Source organism: Aythya ferina (assembly GCF_964211825.1).
Source record: "Aythya ferina genome assembly, chromosome: Z".
NCBI classification, from domain to species: Eukaryota; Metazoa; Chordata; class Aves; order Anseriformes; family Anatidae; genus Aythya; species Aythya ferina.
In genome coordinates this window covers 1,897,462-1,915,181 of record NC_140299.1, presented here as the reverse complement: position 1 = coordinate 1,915,181, position 17,720 = coordinate 1,897,462, and the positions used below count along the sequence as shown (strand labels likewise).

At 49.4% G+C, this 17,720-nt stretch overlaps 1 protein-coding gene across 2 annotated transcripts; it reads left to right on the top strand.

Moving 5' to 3' along the window:
- The first annotated feature begins 3,469 nt into the window (after positions 1 to 3,469).
- Positions 3,470 to 17,636, top strand: LOC311426772 (NAD-dependent malic enzyme, mitochondrial-like). 2 transcript variants are annotated; one of them, XM_084503401.1, is made up of 16 exons: positions 3,470 to 3,721; positions 6,367 to 6,491; positions 10,064 to 10,197; positions 10,618 to 10,767; positions 11,180 to 11,255; positions 11,590 to 11,751; positions 12,095 to 12,198; positions 12,490 to 12,599; positions 12,702 to 12,799; positions 13,398 to 13,511; positions 13,596 to 13,710; positions 13,794 to 13,936; positions 14,561 to 14,663; positions 14,755 to 14,825; positions 15,115 to 15,213; positions 15,374 to 17,636. In XM_084503401.1, exons 2-16 carry the CDS (start codon positions 6,384 to 6,386, stop codon positions 15,521 to 15,523), a joined length of 1,737 nt encoding a protein of 578 aa, XP_084359527.1. In that variant the 5' UTR covers positions 3,470 to 3,721; positions 6,367 to 6,383; the 3' UTR covers positions 15,524 to 17,636. The 2 variants fall into 2 exon arrangements, with proteins under 2 accessions (XP_084359527.1, XP_084359526.1); XM_084503400.1 differs by lacking the exon at positions 3,470 to 3,721 and adding an exon at positions 4,148 to 5,565.
- Positions 17,637 to 17,720: the final 84 nt, after the last annotated feature.

Sequence of the window (17,720 nt, the reverse complement as noted above, 5' to 3'; positions counted from 1 at the left end):
CGGCTCCTGCCCCTCCTCGAGCCCTTTTTTTACGCTGCTCCGAATGCCTTTTTTTTTTTTTTTTCCAACCGGGTTTTTCCGACCCCTTTTGATGCCGAAGAAGCGCATCGAAGGGGATCACCAGGCGTGAACGGAGTCTTGAGTTTCTTCCACTGCCTTAACAAGCTTGCCTTGCAATCTCTGCGACCTGTTTGCAGCTTCGACGTAGAGCTGAGAGGCGCTGGTCCACGCTAAGTTTGCAAACAGAGGTCGAATCGACTTCTTCTCCTTCCTTTTTCCATAGCATCTGAAAACGACGAGGGCAAAAATCAGCTTTTTATTCTGGTCAGGTCCTCTCCCGGGGCGACGGCTTCCAAACTTGGAGCTCGCGTGAGGCAGAAAATAACCCCTCAAGCACGTCGACGGTGAAGGAATTTGACCACTCGGGATTTTATTTTTCTTTTCCCGACGGGAAGATAATTTTATTATTTAATTTTATTATTATTTTTTTTTTTTTCTCCTCGTTGGGTTTCTCCTTCCCGTTGGAGCCGGGTGCTTCTGAACTCTTTTGGAGACACCACACCGGCAGGCCAACAAGCGTGGTTTGTAAATAGACACGGACACGAATGAATCCACTCGAACTTCTCTTTTGGTTCACACTTAACGAGCACCTTACTAATGAATCAGCCAACGAGGGGTTTGTCTAGGGAGGAGTTGTTCTGTACTTCTTTTTGACCAAACTCGGCCGTTTTTTAAAGCAAAAACCTGTAAAGAGCAGAGAAAACAGCCTCCATTCGTGCTGCTGTTGGGGCGCTGTGCCTCCCCGGCACGGTGGCTCGACTTTCGTTTGTAAAAGAGAAACCCCTGTATTTAAACCTCCAAGGTCCGTATTTAACTATCGCTCCCCAACCAATTATTTCTCCCCTTTTAACTCCTAAATGCTCTGAGCTGTGAAGAAAACGCGTGCGAGACTCGGGGGAAGGACTAACAGCAGCGCTTGCTGCGTTAACCCTGGTTTCTCTTCCTCGGGGGGAGGATTTAGGGACAGGTTTAGGTGTAGGAGAGCTTTTTCTAGCGCTTGACAAGCCAGCAAGCTGCTTCTCCTCGTGAAACCCTCACCTTACGCTGCCCGGATCCGCTGCTGCTCCAGCGAAACGGGTGAGACGGGCGGGAGGCAAAGCGGCCTCCGCTCTTCGGAGGTCCCCGGAGGACGTTCAGGCTGCTGCCCTGCAAAAAAAAAACGAAAAAAAAAGAAAAAGAAGAAAGGAGGGAGAGGCAGAGGGCCGGGTTTGCAGGGCGTGCGGCGATTTATATACCTCAACTAAAGCTCAGCACTTTTCAGCTCCGGGGTGAAGGGATCCGACCGCCTCGGTGTTTCGTCCCCGTGGGAGATCAGAAGCCTCCTGAGCACAAACCCCGGCGCCGGGGAGCGAATTTCAACAAATACGGTGATTTCTGCAAAAAGAAAAAAAAACAATTAATAAATAAATTATTCCATTGTCTCTCGGCTTGCAGCAGAATAGGTGGAACAAAAGGGTCTGGAAAGGGTTGCTCGGATTAATCGTAGAGGGCAAACAAGCAGGCGCTTTAGGAAGTTTGTGTGAATTTTTGCTAGGGTTCGGAGAGAATACACCCAATTACAGCTTGGACAGGACAGACTATCCCTAAAAACTATTTTTTCCCCCCTTTTATTTTTTTTTTTAATTAAAAAACGTGTCGCAAGGCCTACGGTGTTCGATTTTTTCTCCCCCTGCCGTTTCTCCTCCGCTGGAGGCTGAGGTTTCACTGCAAAAAAAATGCAGTTCGTGCTCGGTGCTTTTTTTTTTCCCATTTTAGATCAGCTGAAGGAGCAATCCCAACTGGTAGCGAGCGGTCAGGAGAGGGCAGTGCTTCCCCTCCGTGTTTTTCTGGCTTTGTGCTCGGCTCCGCACAGCCTCAAATCCATAAGTGGACGCTGCAGAGCTCCCGTTACGCCGGCCAAGATGTCAATCTATCGCCCACAGATGCAAATTTCCAGGTTAATATTAACAATTAGCAACATCTAATCATTAACAGATTATTCATGAGGTGCCTGTTTGAATGGCAAGCCTGAATTTTAGGGCTGTGGGGCTCGGCTGACCCCAAAAGTACGGCACATCTGTGAGGTTGTGTGGGTCCTCAGCCTGCAAAGAGATATTTTTACGCGAAGGAAAAGCTCGCAAAAAAGCATCAGTTGCGAATTTGAGCCTAACCTGAGCCCTCAGCCTAAAAACCCGCCTGTTTTTTTTTTTTTTTTTTAATTTTAATTCCCATTAAGAATGGGTGATATAAAAAGCCAAGAACATCGAGTCCAGCTCTGGTGCTTGCGCTTTAAATAGGCTGAAAAAATGGAGCTGTTACAGAGAGGGCCGCCAAAACGATCTCCCGGATGGGGAAAAAAAAAATAAAAAATCTTCCCTTTAATTTATCGGGGGGATTTGGGAAGGGGCAGTAAGGGAGATTACGGGGCAAATAAAAGAGGAAGAGTCGGATTTAGCAAAGAAAAACGTGCTGCTGGCCACCACGGAGGCGTGAAGCATGGTCCAGACCTTCTTCGGGCTATTCTTAGCCAGGCACAAAGCCATGACCTTGCATGGTATTTTAGCAATCTTCTTTGTTTATAGGCACAGCATCGCGTTATGGGGAAACGTTTCAAAGCCAGCACAACCGTGCTGACAGGGAGCAGGGGGATATATAGGATATATAATTCGCGACAAGCCTCAAAATCGTGATTAGGTGGTGAGGTTTTGATTAAGCGAGTGTCTTCTCTGGAGATATGCGGTGATTCTGCCAAACCTTCTGTTTTAATGAAACGTGCGTGCATTTTAACTGGTCCTGGGGTTGGTTGGGTTGGGGGAAACCTTATTGAGACCTTATTGATCTCTGCAGCTGCCTGAAGGGAAGGTTTAGGGAGCTGGGGTCGGCCTCTTCTCACAGGTAACTGGCAATAGGACCAGAGGGAATGGCCTCAAGTTGTGCCAGGGCAGGTTTAAGTTGAAAATGAGGAGATTTTCTGTCAGAAAGCGTGGATAGGTACAGGGACGGGTTGCCCAGGGGAGCGGTGGCATCCCTGCTGGAAGCATCTCGCCTCAAGTAACAACCCCGGGGGCCATCTTGCGCCCCAAAAACCCCCTTTTTGGTGGCTTTGGCTGTGCCTTTCCTTCCTCTCTTTCCTTCCTGGCCTGGCACCCTCAGAGCTGGGCTCCCCTTATGGCTGCCACAGCCATTTGGGGTCCCCTCCATGACCGCGTCCCCTCCCTCACGGGGTCCCCTCACAGCTCCCGGCCCCTTCCCGCCCTTTTCCCTCCGCGCCCCCTCCCCTCGCCGCCCCCTCCCCTCACGCAAGCCCCGCCCCCTTTCGGGCTCCTCGCCTCAGCGCCGCGCTCCCATTCGCTGCCGGCCCCGGCTCATTTGCATATTACCGACCGCGCCCGGCCCGCCCTCCCTCAGCTCAGCGCGAGGAACCCCGGAGCAGCGAGCTCATTGGTGGAGCGCCGCCGCCCGCTCGAGGTTCCTCCCTTCTTATTGGCTGCGGGCGCTGTCAGTCACGGGCACGCCCCGCCCTCCGGAGTGTCCCTCCCTGGCGCAGCCCCGCCGGCAGCATTCAGTGGCGGGTTCCGAGGCGGGCGGAGCTCCGGCGGATGGCAGCTGCTGTCGCACAATAGGCACAGGTCCTCGGCCGGCATCGCTCGGAGGGCAGCAGGAGGAGGCGGACGGCGCTCCGGTAACGATTCTCCAATTGCTAGGAAGGCCTCCGGCCCTTTCCCAGCCCGTCCTTCGGGGGCCTTTTCTGCGGGGAGGCGGCGGGGCGGGCATCGCCTCAGCCGCGGGGGTAACGCGGGCAGGGGGCGGCCCCGAGGCCGCGTTCCCCCCCCGGGCACCTTCCCCCGGTTCCCCCGGGTCCACCCTGAGGCGAGGAGCGGCCGCTGCTTCCCGGCCCCAACCGGGCAGCGCCGCGGCTCCTCAGGAGGAAGCCGCCTGGCCTGCCCGGAGCCCTCTTCTCCCATCCTTTGGGGTTATTTTTTTTCACTTTCCGGCTTTTCGGGGATGAAGAAGCGGCGGGGCGAAGCCTCACGGGTCCTGCCAGGCGCTCACCACCGAGCGCTGTGAGGTGAAGGCTCCTCAGAGCCCCTCGGTCGTGGTGGCGGAGATGTCCAGCTGCTTAAATCCCCCTAAAACACCCACGGTGGCCACGAAAGGCCCATAAAGAAGCCAGCCCAGCAGCCTTTTGTGGTATCTTCACCTTCTTCCTTCCAAAAAGTTAGTGGCAAACAGGATACATCCGCCAGAGCGATGCAAAGAGAGCCCCGCAAGCAACTCGTGGGTGGGCAGCCAGGAGCATCTCCCGCGCTGCTCTCCTGAGGTAAAAAGAGCAAAAACACGGTCCCGGCGTCTAATTTAAGGCAAAAAAACACGCCTCAGCCCGAGGACAAAGCCTCTGCTAACCCCCAGCAGCGGCGTTATGAGTCAGCAGCGGCAGCGCAGGCGACACTTGAAGGTTTTTTTTTTGTTTTTTTTTTTTCTCCTGCAAGCTGAGGAAGTGTTAAAACGCGCGGTAGGTGCTGGCCCTGGGTGCCTGCTACTCACGCTTTCATCCGTGCTGTAATCCTTTTCTGCAGCTTTTTTTTTTGCCACAGAAGGAACGCCTCAGCGTTGCCGGGGCTGCCAGCTCGTTGTCCGTGTGCGTATTTCCAGAATCCTCTTAGGATTTGTGGATTGATAATGATGATTTGTCAGTCCAAATGTAGTGCACGCCGAGGTTTGTAAGAGGTGGGCGAGTTTATGTGAGATAAAACATCCACTAAAGGTGTTTTATTTAATAGCCAGCAGCCCCGATTCTCTGTTTGCTTGCTGAGTTACTTTCCCAGGAGGAATTCCCTTGTGGAAGCAGCAGGTGGTGAGGATATCCTTGTTCCTCCCTCAAATTATATAAAATAATCCATATGTTTGGAAAAGAGAAAGCAGACATCACAGATCCGTGTCCCTCTTCTCCGGAATAATGCTCCAGGAGCCTTCCCAGCAAGGCAAACGAAATAAAATCCAGGAAAAAACCAAATCTTTGTGGAGGATTAAGCCGAAAGTACCGCTCCTGCGGTTCCCACGGCTACAAGAGCGAGGATTTTGTGATGCTGAAGGCAAATCCGTCCCCCGAAACGTCCAGAAAGCGGCTCTGTGATGCTTGCGGAGGGTTTTTACGAGGCAAGACTCCGGCGCTGAACGTTTCAGCCCCGTTTTCTGTTTGTTCTGCGGGCGGCCTGCCAGCGGCGCGGGCTCGAGTCGTTCAGATAACGCCGCGCTTTCTGCAAACAAGCCCCGAAGCCGGGTGCTGGATTTCTCTCCCTGCTTTTGTTTGCCGAGAGAGGGAATTCACCCTGGAAAGAAGAGGAGAAAAGGCTTGAGGGTGGCAAAGGACGCCTGCGGAGCGGGCAGCTCGCCGCTGGGCGTGGTAGCGGGGCCGCCTCCCAGTTCATCTGCAGCTCTCCAGGTGCCTGAGGAATGCCATTCGCTCGGCACCTTGCTGGAGACAACCACACCAGGCGTCCTGCTCGTTTTCCCCGCCAGCCTCAGGTCAGTTTAGGGGAGCCACCAGCCTCATTCCCTGCTCCTTCCTCCTTTTTGGGGCTCTCCTCATCCTCATCCCCCACAAAACCCCTTCTGCGCCGCCGGAGAATGGGAAACTTCCTTTTTTTTGAAGCAAAACCCTCGCCGGGAGGCGCGTTGGGAGCTGGAATTTGCCTGATGGAATCCTTTTCGACTGCTTGAGCGTTCCCGGAGTGATGAAGGCGGCTGGGAGGGTGCCTGGTTTGTGTCACGCCGGGCTGGGCGAGGCCTCGGTTAACGAAGCAAAATCAAGCCCAGCTCGGCTTGATTAGAGACTTAATTGATGAAGTTAAGGAGGAATCCGGGCCACGAGCTTGTTTGCTCATGAGGTGCAAGGACGGGATTTCAATTTAATTAGAGGACGATAAGGTGCAGTGTTTGTCCTGCATTTTACTTCCTCATTTAGGGTATTTATTAGGGACAAATGAAGAATTCAGTTGAAGGGGGGGGCACAGCAGGTTCATATTTGCTCACAGCAGCTCTATCGTGGCTTTATGGTGCGGCTAAAAGACGATAAGAAAGTTATTTTGTTCCCCTGGGCTGTTCTCGCCTCTCATCGTGCGCTTTCTGCGTTGGGAACCCTTCCCTTTTCTCCTCCCTGCCTGCCGCGAGGCAATTTGGGGTTATCACTGGGGTAAATCCAGTGAAAGGCCTCGCTAAACACACACCTACTTCCCTTCCAACAGCCGGCGTGGGAACAGGAGCATCGATTCAGCTCTTTTCACTATCTCAACTTCTTTTTTTTTAATATCTTTTCCTCCTTTCCAGGTGCAGCACCCCCAGCCATGCTCTCCCGGATCAGGGCGGCCGCCGCTCCCTGCTCGCTGGCGCGGCGCGGGGCTCACACGAAAGAAAAAGGCAAACCCTTGATGTTAAACCCTCGGACAAACAAGGTCGGTGGCAACCCTGGCAGCAAATTTCTTATCTTCCAGCTCCTACCAGCTCGGCGGACCTTGTCCCGGGGTGAAACCAACCCCGGGGAGTTGGGTTTCGGACTTGGCAGGAGGGAATTTAAATTCCTGCCTCTGTAAAAAGCGCCAGCTCCTCCGTCCTGCTCCTGCCTTTTGCCGGGAGTTGGGCCGGAGCCATATCAACGCGAAACATCCCTGGGCAGGGGCACGCAGAGCATCTAAAAATAAGCTTTGAATGGAGCTAGCGGAGAGGGAGAGAGGCATTATGAAAATTCCCTGCGTTGGGAGGAACTCCTAACACCGTCCTTTTGTTGTTTGGTTGCTTTTCTCTACCAATTTCTCCCTCCCCATCCCCAGTTTCTTTATTTTTGCTGCCCCGAGGCAGAAATAATCCGAAAATATCGAACCAACTTGTAAACTAAAACCACTTCACCCCCCGTTTTTAATGTCCATCGTTTCTCTTCTTCCCTATCCTCTGATTTTAGGCTTTTTTCTCCCCCGTGATGCTTTTTTATTCCCAATTCACCCTAAACGCTCTCCCTGCCTGCTGCAGAGGTCGGAGGCCGGCTGAATGAAAGCGTGTCGGGGGCGGAGGGAAGAACAGAGGGGCGTGTTTGGTCCCCGATCAGATTAGCTCAAGAGTTTTCTGAGCTATAAACACTTCGCCGGGCCAGTGGAAATGATTTCGAGCCCCGTAAGCTTTTCCCAGCGCTGATTACGCAACGGCGTTGGGAGGCAAAAACAATAGGGCCGTTCTTATTGTTCCTCTGGTGTTAAATGTGGGGTTTTTTAAGTTTTATTTTGAAGACTGGAGCTCTCTGAGCACAGCACGGTGTTTTTTCTCGAGGGGGAAGGAAGAACGGAGAGCTGCATGTTCCCAGCAGGTGATTTTTTAATTTTTAAGTGTCCCTGAGAAGCGATACTGAAGAAGGGGACATGAAAAACTTCCCGATTTGAAGCGTTTCTTGTCGGGGCAGCTCGGCAAAGGTCGCGAGCTATATCCGTAACGCCCTTGCTGCTGCAGCCAAACAATTGCAGGAGGCTCTGGAACTGCCCCGCTGCCACCCGTGGCTGTTTGAAATGTGCCACGATGTTTGATGGCTGGCGCCAGGGATTCAGGTGACACCTCAGTGGCTTCGGGGCCTTTTAATTCCGCTGTTGAAGCAGCGGTTTTAAACCTGTTGGGCGCTTGAAACACCCCCAGGTTCGGCGTTTTCAACGAAATCGAGTAATAAAGCTGGCTGGATGAAAATAAACCGGCTAATAAAAAATAAAAACCGGGTGTTTGCTGCTTCTGCAGCTTTTATCAGCTTCCCGGAGGCGTGCGTGCTTTCAAAAGGGGTTGAGCTGTGGCAGGAGATGGAGCTCTTTAATATATAACTCGTTTTTTTTTTTTTTTATTATTATGATCTCCTGGTCGCAGAGGAGGTGTAAGTACCAAAGGTGCGCCCCCGTTTAACTGCCGTCAGCTCTTCTGCTCCCCAGGCACGGCGGCTGGGGGAGGGAAGGAAGGGAAAACCTGCCTGGTTTCGGAGGTTTTAGGGCCCTAAAGGGGCTGCCCGATGGGTTTAGCAGCCCTCTTCTCGTAGCTTCAGCGTGGATTTCAAGGCGTAGCGATGGGAGGAGTGAGCAAAGCTTTTCCATGAGAGCAAAATACCTTTTTTTTTTTTTTTTTTTTTTTTTTTTGGCCGGATTTTAGCACGCGTGCAGCCTGGCTTCCTCCGTCGCATCCCGCTGCTTCTGGAAAAAAAGCAAACAAACACAAAGATACGAAATGAGGTTGAAAAAGAGGAAAGAAATCCAAGAAATCCAATCCCTATTCTGCCCATAAACACAAACTTTGAAATCGTGGCCGAGATAGCGAATACACCTTTGATTCGTGCGAGCGATGAACTGCGTTCATTTGCTCCAAGGGATCCCTTGTGCAAGAGTGGACTTTGGGATCGAGCCAAAAGAAGCAGTTCAGGAAATGGGAAGTCCAGAAAGCGCTATAAAACGCTTTTTCTTTTGAAAACGCTTACGATTTCAAGGTTTATGACCCAGAGGTGAATGGTCTCCCGTTCACCTTTGTGCCTAGTGGGCAACAGGAATTCCTCTGGGCTGGTATTTATAGCGCCGCTTGCTCTTTGTAGCAGGAGTCAGCGATCCTAAAAAGCTGTCGGCGCTTCGTTGCCTTCCCTCGCACCTGGGGGTGCTGCTTTTTCTTTTTTTTTTCTTTTTTTTCTTTTTTCTTTTTTGTGCAGGGAGCGAGCTGCAACCCCAAAGACAAAACACCCGGGTTTTTGCGTGCTCTGAAAAGAATTCAAACCTATTTTTTCTTTTCTCCTTCGTGTCCTGATCCTTTCGGCATCGTTTTTTTATGTTCCCGGAGCCTGAAGGGATGGGAGAAATGCCGCAGCTGTTTACCAGCTGTCCTTAGCTCAACGTCCTCAATTCTTTTTCCCCCCGATTTTGTGTTCCGCAGAGAAGTGGTTGTTTTAGAGAAGAAATAAACTGCTGATGGCGATGAGCTCGGAGGCAGCAGAGGGAAAGGGGAAGAAAGTTGGGTTGCCCGTGGTTTCCTGCAGCTTAACGTTCCCAGGGAGTCCTTTCGCATCTCGTGCGAGGGATGTGGAAGTGAAACCGAAACAGATCTAGGAAAAAAAAGAATAAAATGGTTCACAAATCATCTGCAGATAATAGAAAAAAAGGAGAAGCTGAGCTCAGTATCGTCAAAACTATTCCACGGAAGGTTGTCAAAAATCAAGTATCGTATAAATAATAATAAATAAGGTATTTTAGGGTCAAACGCTTTGCAAATCCAAGTATTTGCGAGTATTTTTTGCAAAATAGCTGATGGGTTTTGTTCTTTTTTTTCCTGGCAGAAATGGGATTTTTAATTTTTTTTTTCCTCAATTTAGCTCTTCTGAAACGGAATTTGTGACAAAATGAGGCTTTTTTGGTCGCCGAGTGTTACAGTCCCAAGGGATCGGGCACTGCCTGGAGCAAAAAACGAAGGATTTGGGTTGAAATGTGATCTGAGCGGAATTATTAGGGTGACTCGGTCACTTTTTGGGGTCTGGAGCAGTGCAGATAAGTGGGAAAATGCAGATTCTTTGTGGCTGTGAGCGTAAGGAGCAGACTGGGTGACCTCCCCATGCTCTGGTCAACCCTTTCTTTCTGGGAAATGTTTCAAGAGCCAGCTGTGGTTTGAGTCCTAAACATCTGCGGTGGAATCTCGTCGCTCTTCTCCCGTTTCACAGAGGGAAACGACATCTGGGAGAGGGCACCCGAGGACTCAGCGCGGCGGAAAAGCCGTGCTCAGGAGGGAAACCCACGCAGGAGAGCCCAAAATGCCCAAATCTGTGCCCTGGGGCAGCTGCTGCAGGGCACCCACCCCAAAATAGCTCTCCGGAGCCACCCTGGTGTGATAACATTTGGGATATTCCAGCCACGAACGTCCCGGGAGTGGATAATGGCAAAAAAAAAAAAATCCAGGAGAAATGGAAATGCTGGAGAAAAAAAAAAAAATAACAGACAAGTTATTTCTGCCCTTTCTCTCTTTTTGTTTTCAGGGGATGGCCTTTACGTTGCACGAACGGCAGATGCTCGGCTTGCAAGGGCTTCTTCCTCCCAAAATAGAGACCCAAGACATTCAAGCCTTACGCTTCCACAAGAATTTGGCCAAAATGACGGACCCCTTGGAGAAGTAAGCGCCCCGCCGGCCTTCTTTTCTCCTGCAAGTAAATGGAAACGGCTGAAAATAAATATTTTATGGTGTTAAATATCCAAAATAACCTTCTTCGGTTGTTTGTAACCCTCAGGTTGGATGAAAAAGTGTGTGGGGGGGTCATTTGGTTCATTTATTATTTACTTATTTATTTTTGAGTGCTTTTTTGCCTGGTGTTTAAGCTTTTTTGCTTGTTTCTTGTGTCAAAGAGCATGTTTTTAGCATCCTGGCACTGGTTTCGTATGTGTCTACGTCTATCCACGTGTCCAGCTTGAGCAGAAAAAGGAATTTCGTGAAGAAATCACGTGAAGTTTTTGCTTCGATCATTTTCACCTTGTCTTAAGCAAGCATAAATGTGAAAATTGTTAAATCCATGTTGTTTTTTTTTCTTGGTTTCAGGTATATCTACATCATGGGAATCCAGGAGAGGAACGAGAAGTTATTCTACAGGGTTTTACAAGACGACATCGAGCGGTTAATGCCCATCGTGTATACGCCAACGGTGGGCCTCGCCTGTTCCCAGTACGGACACATCTTCAGGAGACCAAAGTAAGCGCAGGAGATGGATAGCGCTGATATTTTTTGTTGTTTTCTGTTTCTTCCTTGAGGTTCCTGAGGATTTGGAGGCAAGAATAGGTTGAAAGGGATCTCTGAAGGCCAGCCAGCCTCACCTGGAGCTCAGGAGGGGTTTCTGCTCTTCACCTGGGCTCTTTTCTTCTTCATTGCCTCTCCTTTTCCCTGAGAGAAGCACTCCTGCAAAGTATTTCCTCTGTGGTTTTGTTCCAGAGCATCCAAATAACTGAACAGAAATGCATACGACAAATTGTCCTCTGAATATTTAGTGTCAGTGATGGCAACGCTTCAATTTTAATAAAGTTTCGCTGTTTAGAATCCAGTTTTACGAAGCCAAATTAAATTCCTGATTGTCACCCATCAAATATTTCTTTTTTTTTTCTTTCAGAGGGTTATTTATTTCTATCTCAGACAGAGGTCACATCAGGTCCATTGTGAATAACTGGCCAGAGAACGACGTCAAGGTACTGCCATCGTGTGATTCTTCTTTCTTTTTATTCTTTAATCCCAGCAGGGCTTCTGGGCTAGCATTTGAGGGAAATCTAAGCGCTGAATAACGCGTCCTTGGCAGTCGTTTGAGGATGATTGCAAACCAGAGCTAACAAAGATAAGGCACATCTTGAAGAGTTAAATCCTGAAAAAAATCCAGAAAAGAAAAGAAAATCCTTGCAATGTGTTCTTTGTTTAACCGTACAAATATACCTGATTATTTGCCTGGAAAAAAAAAACAATTTGTATCGCTATAAACTGTATAAAATTTCAATAATCGTTGATAGCTTGATTTCTGTTTGTTTTCAGGCTGTTGTTGTCACTGATGGAGAAAGGATCTTGGGTCTCGGAGACCTCGGGGTGTACGGGATGGGAATTCCCGTGGGGAAACTCTGCTTGTATACGGCCTGTGCAGGAATCCATCCAGATAAATGCTTGCCTGTGTGCATCGACGTTGGAACTGACAACACAGTGAGTTGGCCAACGCTTTGCCTGAAACTTAGCGCTGTAAAAAACATCAAATTAAGAGCTTTTGGTGTTGTAAGAGAAGATTTTTTATTTCAGCGCCTGAAAACCGAACATTTGGAGCAAGGGGAAGCGATTTGGAGTCCAGTAATGTAAATAAAATGCCTATCCCAGAAAAACCTCAGTTAGTTTTTAACCGACCTCAAGCGGCAGCTGAAGTTCCTGAGCGTTGATACAGGCTGGAAGCAGATAGAGCAGCCCTATAAATCTTTGAAAATGGTGTAAAATGCGACCTCTGGGAAATGAACTCAAAGGAAGCGCTTCACCCTGCTGCTGTGCTCTCTTTCAGACCCTCTTAAAAGATCCGTTTTACATGGGCCTGTACCAAAAAAGGGATCGCTCGCAGGTCTACGACGACCTGATCGATGAGTTCATGGAGGCCATCACAGACAGGTATGACCCCGAATATTCTGCACGGCCAAAAGTGCTGGCAAGAAAACTCCAGGACACTCCATCCTCGTAAGAACCACTTCAGGATTAAAGAAATGAGTAGATGGCAAGAGATGCTGTCGTATTTCTGCCTCTAGCAATTTTTTTTTCTGTGACCTGTTTGTCGTTACCTGTTAAACGTGCACGGAATGGAGATGGAGCTCTTTGAATCCCCTGTCCGGAGAGAAACGGGCGGGCTTTGCTGTAAAATAACCGTTTATTTGGTGAGTTTTAACGATTTGCCCTGTTCTGTAGGTACGGCCAGAACACCCTAATCCAATTCGAAGACTTCGGAAACCACAACGCTTTTCGGTTTTTGCGAAAATACCGAGAGAAATACTGCACCTTCAACGATGACATCCAAGGTACGCCCTTTGCGTTCCTCGTGGACGTGCTGAAACGTTTCCTGGACAAAATCCGCCGCGTAGATCTGTTCAACTCTCTTCATCTTTGTCCTGCTTTTATAGGGACGGCTTCGGTGGCCTTGGCGGGGCTGCTGGCAGCACAGAAAGCCACGGGCAAGCCGATTTCAGAGCAGAAAGTGCTGTTCCTGGGAGCAGGAGAGGTGAGATCTCTTAGATCTTGCGTTGTTTTAGAGACTTTAAGTGTGTTCTGTTCCCTGGTTTCGCAGGATCTGCAGATTCTTTGAATTTCCTTGCATTTCACCGTGCCTTAAAAAAGATTCTGCATCGACAGGAGGGAGTAGCTGCTGCAAAAATGCTATCCGAAAGCAGCCTGACACCTGCCAGGGCTCAGTTTTTCACTTTTTTAGCGTGGATTTATCAAAGCAGCAGGGAGCTGTGTAGGTGAGGGGGATTTTACCATGAAATGATGATTCGGTAGGAAAGGGAGGAAGCACATCTGTTAATTTTGATGGCCTTACGGAGGAACAGGCCGTGGTTTTCTTAGGAAGTTAAATCAGTGGCTGGTTGCAGCAGACGCTTGGTAGCGGCAGTAGAAGCGCCGTGCTCCTTGGTTTGTCAGCAAAATTGCTTCTAGGGTGCTGACAAAATCACTTAATGAGCTGCAAAAAGCCTCCAGCCCTGCTCTGCACCTCCCTCTGCCTGCTGAACTCAGCCCCGCGTGGAGGGAAAGACGGTGGTGACGACAGAGCCCTTTTTGGGATCCTTTAAAATCAAAACCGGGGGCTTTTTATCCCCAAGGCTGCCCTGGGAATCGCGAACCTCATCGTCATGGCCATGATGGAAACCGGTGTTTCAGCAGAGGAAGCCTACAAGAGGATATGGATGTTCGACAAATACGGATTGCTGGTTCAGGTAAGGCTGCACCAAGCCTTAAAATCCCACAGAAATACCCCTCCTTTACGTGTCCTCACGGCTAAAATCCACGTTTCCTTGCAGGGCCGAGAACAAAAGGTGGATTCCAACCAGGAACCGTTCACCCACCCGGCTCCGGAGCAGATCCCAAAGACATTTGTCGACGCGGTGAACGTGCTGCGACCCTCCGCCATCATCGGTGAGCCCAATCGCTTCCGTTTCTCTTTCCTTTCGGCTCCGTGTGCTCCTGCGAACTCATAAATCGCTGATTCATTGCTCCAGGAGTCGCGGGAGCCGGGCGCCTCTTCTCCCCCGACGTGCTCAAGGCGATGGGCTCCATCAACGAGCGCCCGATCATATTCGCCCTGAGCAACCCCACGGTGAAAGCTGAGTGCACGGCGGAGGAAGCCTATACGTTGACAGAGGTACGTGGTGGCCGCTTCACGATAATCGGTCGGTCACCCTCTCTCCTCGCGTTCCCGGTGTCTGTAGCTGTCTGGGAATTTCCTCTCTTATTTTTAAACCATAAACTTTCAAGGTGGGGCTTTTCAAAAAGCCTTTTTTTATTTTCTGTAAGTGCAGCCCCGAATCTAACGGCTCCAAAACGAGCCCTAGGCGGAAATCACGCCAGCCCCTGGACGAAATCCGCACCTCAGCTTTCGGTAGCAAACGCTTTAAAATGAAGATTATTGAGTGTCTCAGAGAGATTTTGTTAGGCAGAACAAAATCTAACCGCGTGAGGAAGGAATCAGGACCAGGTTTGCTGGTGTTTTTCATCTTTTCCTCCTCAGGAGCAGCCGGATCCTGGCTGCTGTGAACTTTTTCGCTAAACCAGGAAGTCTGGAAGGAAACGAAGCCATCACCGCTACGTTTTTATTCCTCCTCCTTCTTCTTCCACTAGGTGGCTCCTCTGCAAGCCTGACAGCGCTTTAGTGCCCTCTGCCACCGCTTGTTTGTACTGCGTGGGCTTTTGTTGGCTTCTAATTTTGGTCTTTTTGGTCTCTTTTGGTCTTTTTGGGGCTGATGGTTTCTTTCCCTTGCCTCCACAGGGACGCTGCTTGTTCGCCAGCGGCAGCCCCTTCGACCTGGTGACCCTGGAAGACGGAAGAACCTTCAAACCGGGCCAAGGAAACAACGCTTACATCTTCCCAGGTATTAAATCTTAAACATTACAAATCTTCGGAGCTTTTCTGGCTTCCCTAGTTAGCGCGGTGGCCCCTAATCGGCGATGCTTTTGTTGCAGGCGTGGCTCTCGCCGTCATCCTCAGCAGCGTTCGACATATTAGTGATAAGGTTTTCCTGGAGGCCGCTAAGGTAAGCGTGGGAGCTTACCTTAATCTCGCTGAAACTCGAGGATTTTCTTTCGGTTTCCTTCCTGTCGGGGGAAAAAAAAAAATGGGTTTAACTCGGTTAAATATTTAACAAAACCTGCTACGGGCGCGGATTGTAGATTTGACCTCTGAGAATATTATTTTTGACCGTCTTCTCCCAGTGCTTTAGGAAAACTCTAGTAGTGAGAGCACCCCAACAGGGTTTTCTCGGGTATTTTAGCACGTTCCTGCCCCTATTTGGTAGGTGAGAAGTTGTTGCTCTTCTAATCCAGGCGCTGGCGGAGCAGCTGACTGACGAGGAGCTCGCCCAGGGAAGGCTTTACCCTCCGCTGTCCAATATCAGGGAAGTTTCCATTTACATCGCCGTCAAGGTGAGTGTGAAAGACAAACTGAAAGGAAATTTTCAGACCCCGATCACGCAGGAATTGTGAAAAGATTTTGCGATTTGTCTCGCTAAGTCCGAAATATTATTATTATAATATTATTAGCGTGGCTGTAGCCCGGTGCTTTTTTTTTCCTTTACCTTCGCAGGTGATGGAGTTTTTGTACGCCAACAACATGGCTTTCCATTACCCCGAGCCTGCGGACAAGAACCGGTACATTCGATCCAAAGTCTGGACCTACGAATACGAATCCTTCATGCCAGATGTCTACGACTGGCCGGAGTCTAAGGTTCACTGATGGACCAGAAGCTCTCGCTCCTCAGGCAGCACCTCCTACTCTGCAGGGATCCCTTTTTTTTTTTTTCAGACCAATTGAAATCATGCCCGTTGAGTCCTGTAATTTATTTTCACTTCTTTCGGTGGCTCTTCTGCCCTTCTCCCTTGACGTAGGTCGCTCCCCGCTCCCCCCAAAGCGTCCGGTGAACTGTGTCCGGAGGACGGCACCCATCGAGAGAGTTCTCGAGGATGAATTGGGAAAAGGACGTCGCGTTTCTACCTTAGAGCCCTCCCCACGCTCAATCATTTGGTTAACGATGTCGTAGCTGCATGTGCGTGCTGCTCTCTCGTCGCTGCTGATTTCCAGAACCACTCATTTCTGCTTTCCGTAATCAGTCTTCTAATCGCCGTGTCGCGCAGCGTTCTTTGTGGCAACAGCAGAGGGAATTCGTTCAGGAACAAAAGAAGGGGGCGGCTCACGACAAATTGAAGGCTGGTGGGCTTTCTGTGTTGTCTGCCCGTCTCTGTACCTCTTTGGACGTGATCTCTGGCCTAGCCTCCGATTTTAAAACGACGAGAAAGAGGAGGAAGCTTTTTGGAAGGCTTTACCTAGGTGAGGAAAGAAGACTGATTATCGAAATGCAGAAAACGGTGAGGGGGGGGGAACGTTTTGCACGTTCAAACTGTGGTAAAATGCTGTCCGGCGGGGCTCTGAGCGCCCCGTCGCCACCTAACGTGGTTTGGTGGTTTGCAGCTTGTCCATGTGCGTATACACGAAAAAGACCAACGCGTACACGTGATGTTTTTACAAAGAGTGCTTTTTTTTTTCCATCTATTTTTGCTATGCCTGTTTTTAGCGTATTTAAATTCGTGATCTTACCGAGAAAAACAAAAACAAAAAACAAAACAAAAAAAAAAAGGAATTTATTTATTTAGCAGACGATTGTTTTTACCTTCTGAAAGCGCAGCTCCGCCCGGCGGCGGGGTTCTGCCTCCCTCAATCGAAAGACAGCGGCAACGCACACTTCCTCGCCTCTTCTGACGCCGTCCTCGTTAGGCAGAAGAGTGCTGAAAGGATCCTACGCACCGATCTCGCATCCTGGCTGAGCCCCATGGCAAAGGCAGGGCCCTCAGCCCGTGAGTCGAACGTGGCTTTACAAAATAAAAAAGTTCTGCAGCCGTCTCTTCGCTCTGATGGTTTTTTTCAGGCCAGGAGTTCATCCTTTTTTTTCCTGACCCTCGTTAGGAAAACAGGAGTCGTCTCTAATCTGCAGTATTCTGCAGAATTCTGCCTTTAAGGTGCAGCCCTTTTTCCATCAGCAGCTGGGAACGTCAGCTCACACTTTAACTGCTTTTCACTCCTCCCTTTCATCTCCGATTTATTTTTATTTTTAAATAAAACATATAGATCCAATCTCAGCTTGGTCAATTCCTCAGCCGTAATTAAGCTTTGAATTAATTGCTGCTTCTCAGCTTGCCGCTCAGGAAGGAACACTGCAGGAGGAGGACCCGCTGCCGTTTTCGGGTTCTTTAAGACGACACCGTCCCCTTTCCTAACAGATGCTTGTAACAGGCAGGGACTGCTGTTACATTGAACACTGGAGCAAGGAGAAAATCTAGAGCAAAGCTCTCGTTACAGCCGCTTGACAGCTGAAGTTGAGTAACGCAATGCCTCTGGTGAAGGGACATCTAATTCCGCATGCAGCTACCTTGACCTGAAACACATCTTACCGTGGCAGCAGAAAGCCCCTTCTGGGTGAACTGTGAGGCAAATCCAGCACCAGACTTCTCCACCTTTTAAATATTTCCTTTCTGAAACAAAAACACGAATCCTGTTAGGACCGCAGAGCGGTAAGATCGACTTTTTTTGAGAAAATAAATAAAACAGCAAAATTATTTCTATCTTAGGCACATCTACCTTACGCTGCGACTCCGTGCTGCAGTGCTTGTGAGATCCTAGCCTGATCTATCCAGGGCTGGCTTTACTTTTGGAGGGTTATTGCTTCGTTGAAACTAAAATTGTATTTAAATGTGACCTGTTTATTTTTTTTTCCTCCTTTCTACGCTGTAATTCTATTGAAATGTGTGTTCTGCTCTTCTATTTTCTTAGTAAAACGCATTCCCTTTTGCCTAAATTACATTTGGTTTTGTTTCTTCTACAACAATAATGCTTGACCTATGTAGAAATCACCCAAATCTCCCACATTTTTTTAAAATTT

Excerpts from the sequence above, each read along its gene's own strand:
- LOC311426772 (XM_084503401.1), top strand. The coding sequence starts at position 6,384 with ATGCTCTCCCGGATCAGGGCGGCCGCCGCTCCCTGCTCGCTGGCGCGG. Across the intron at positions 11,256-11,589 it reads GGCCAGAGAACGACGTCAAG|GCTGTTGTTGTCACTGATGG; the intron begins GTACTGCCATCG and ends GTTTGTTTTCAG. Across the intron at positions 12,800-13,397 it reads TGTTCCTGGGAGCAGGAGAG|GCTGCCCTGGGAATCGCGAA; the intron begins GTGAGATCTCTT and ends TTTATCCCCAAG.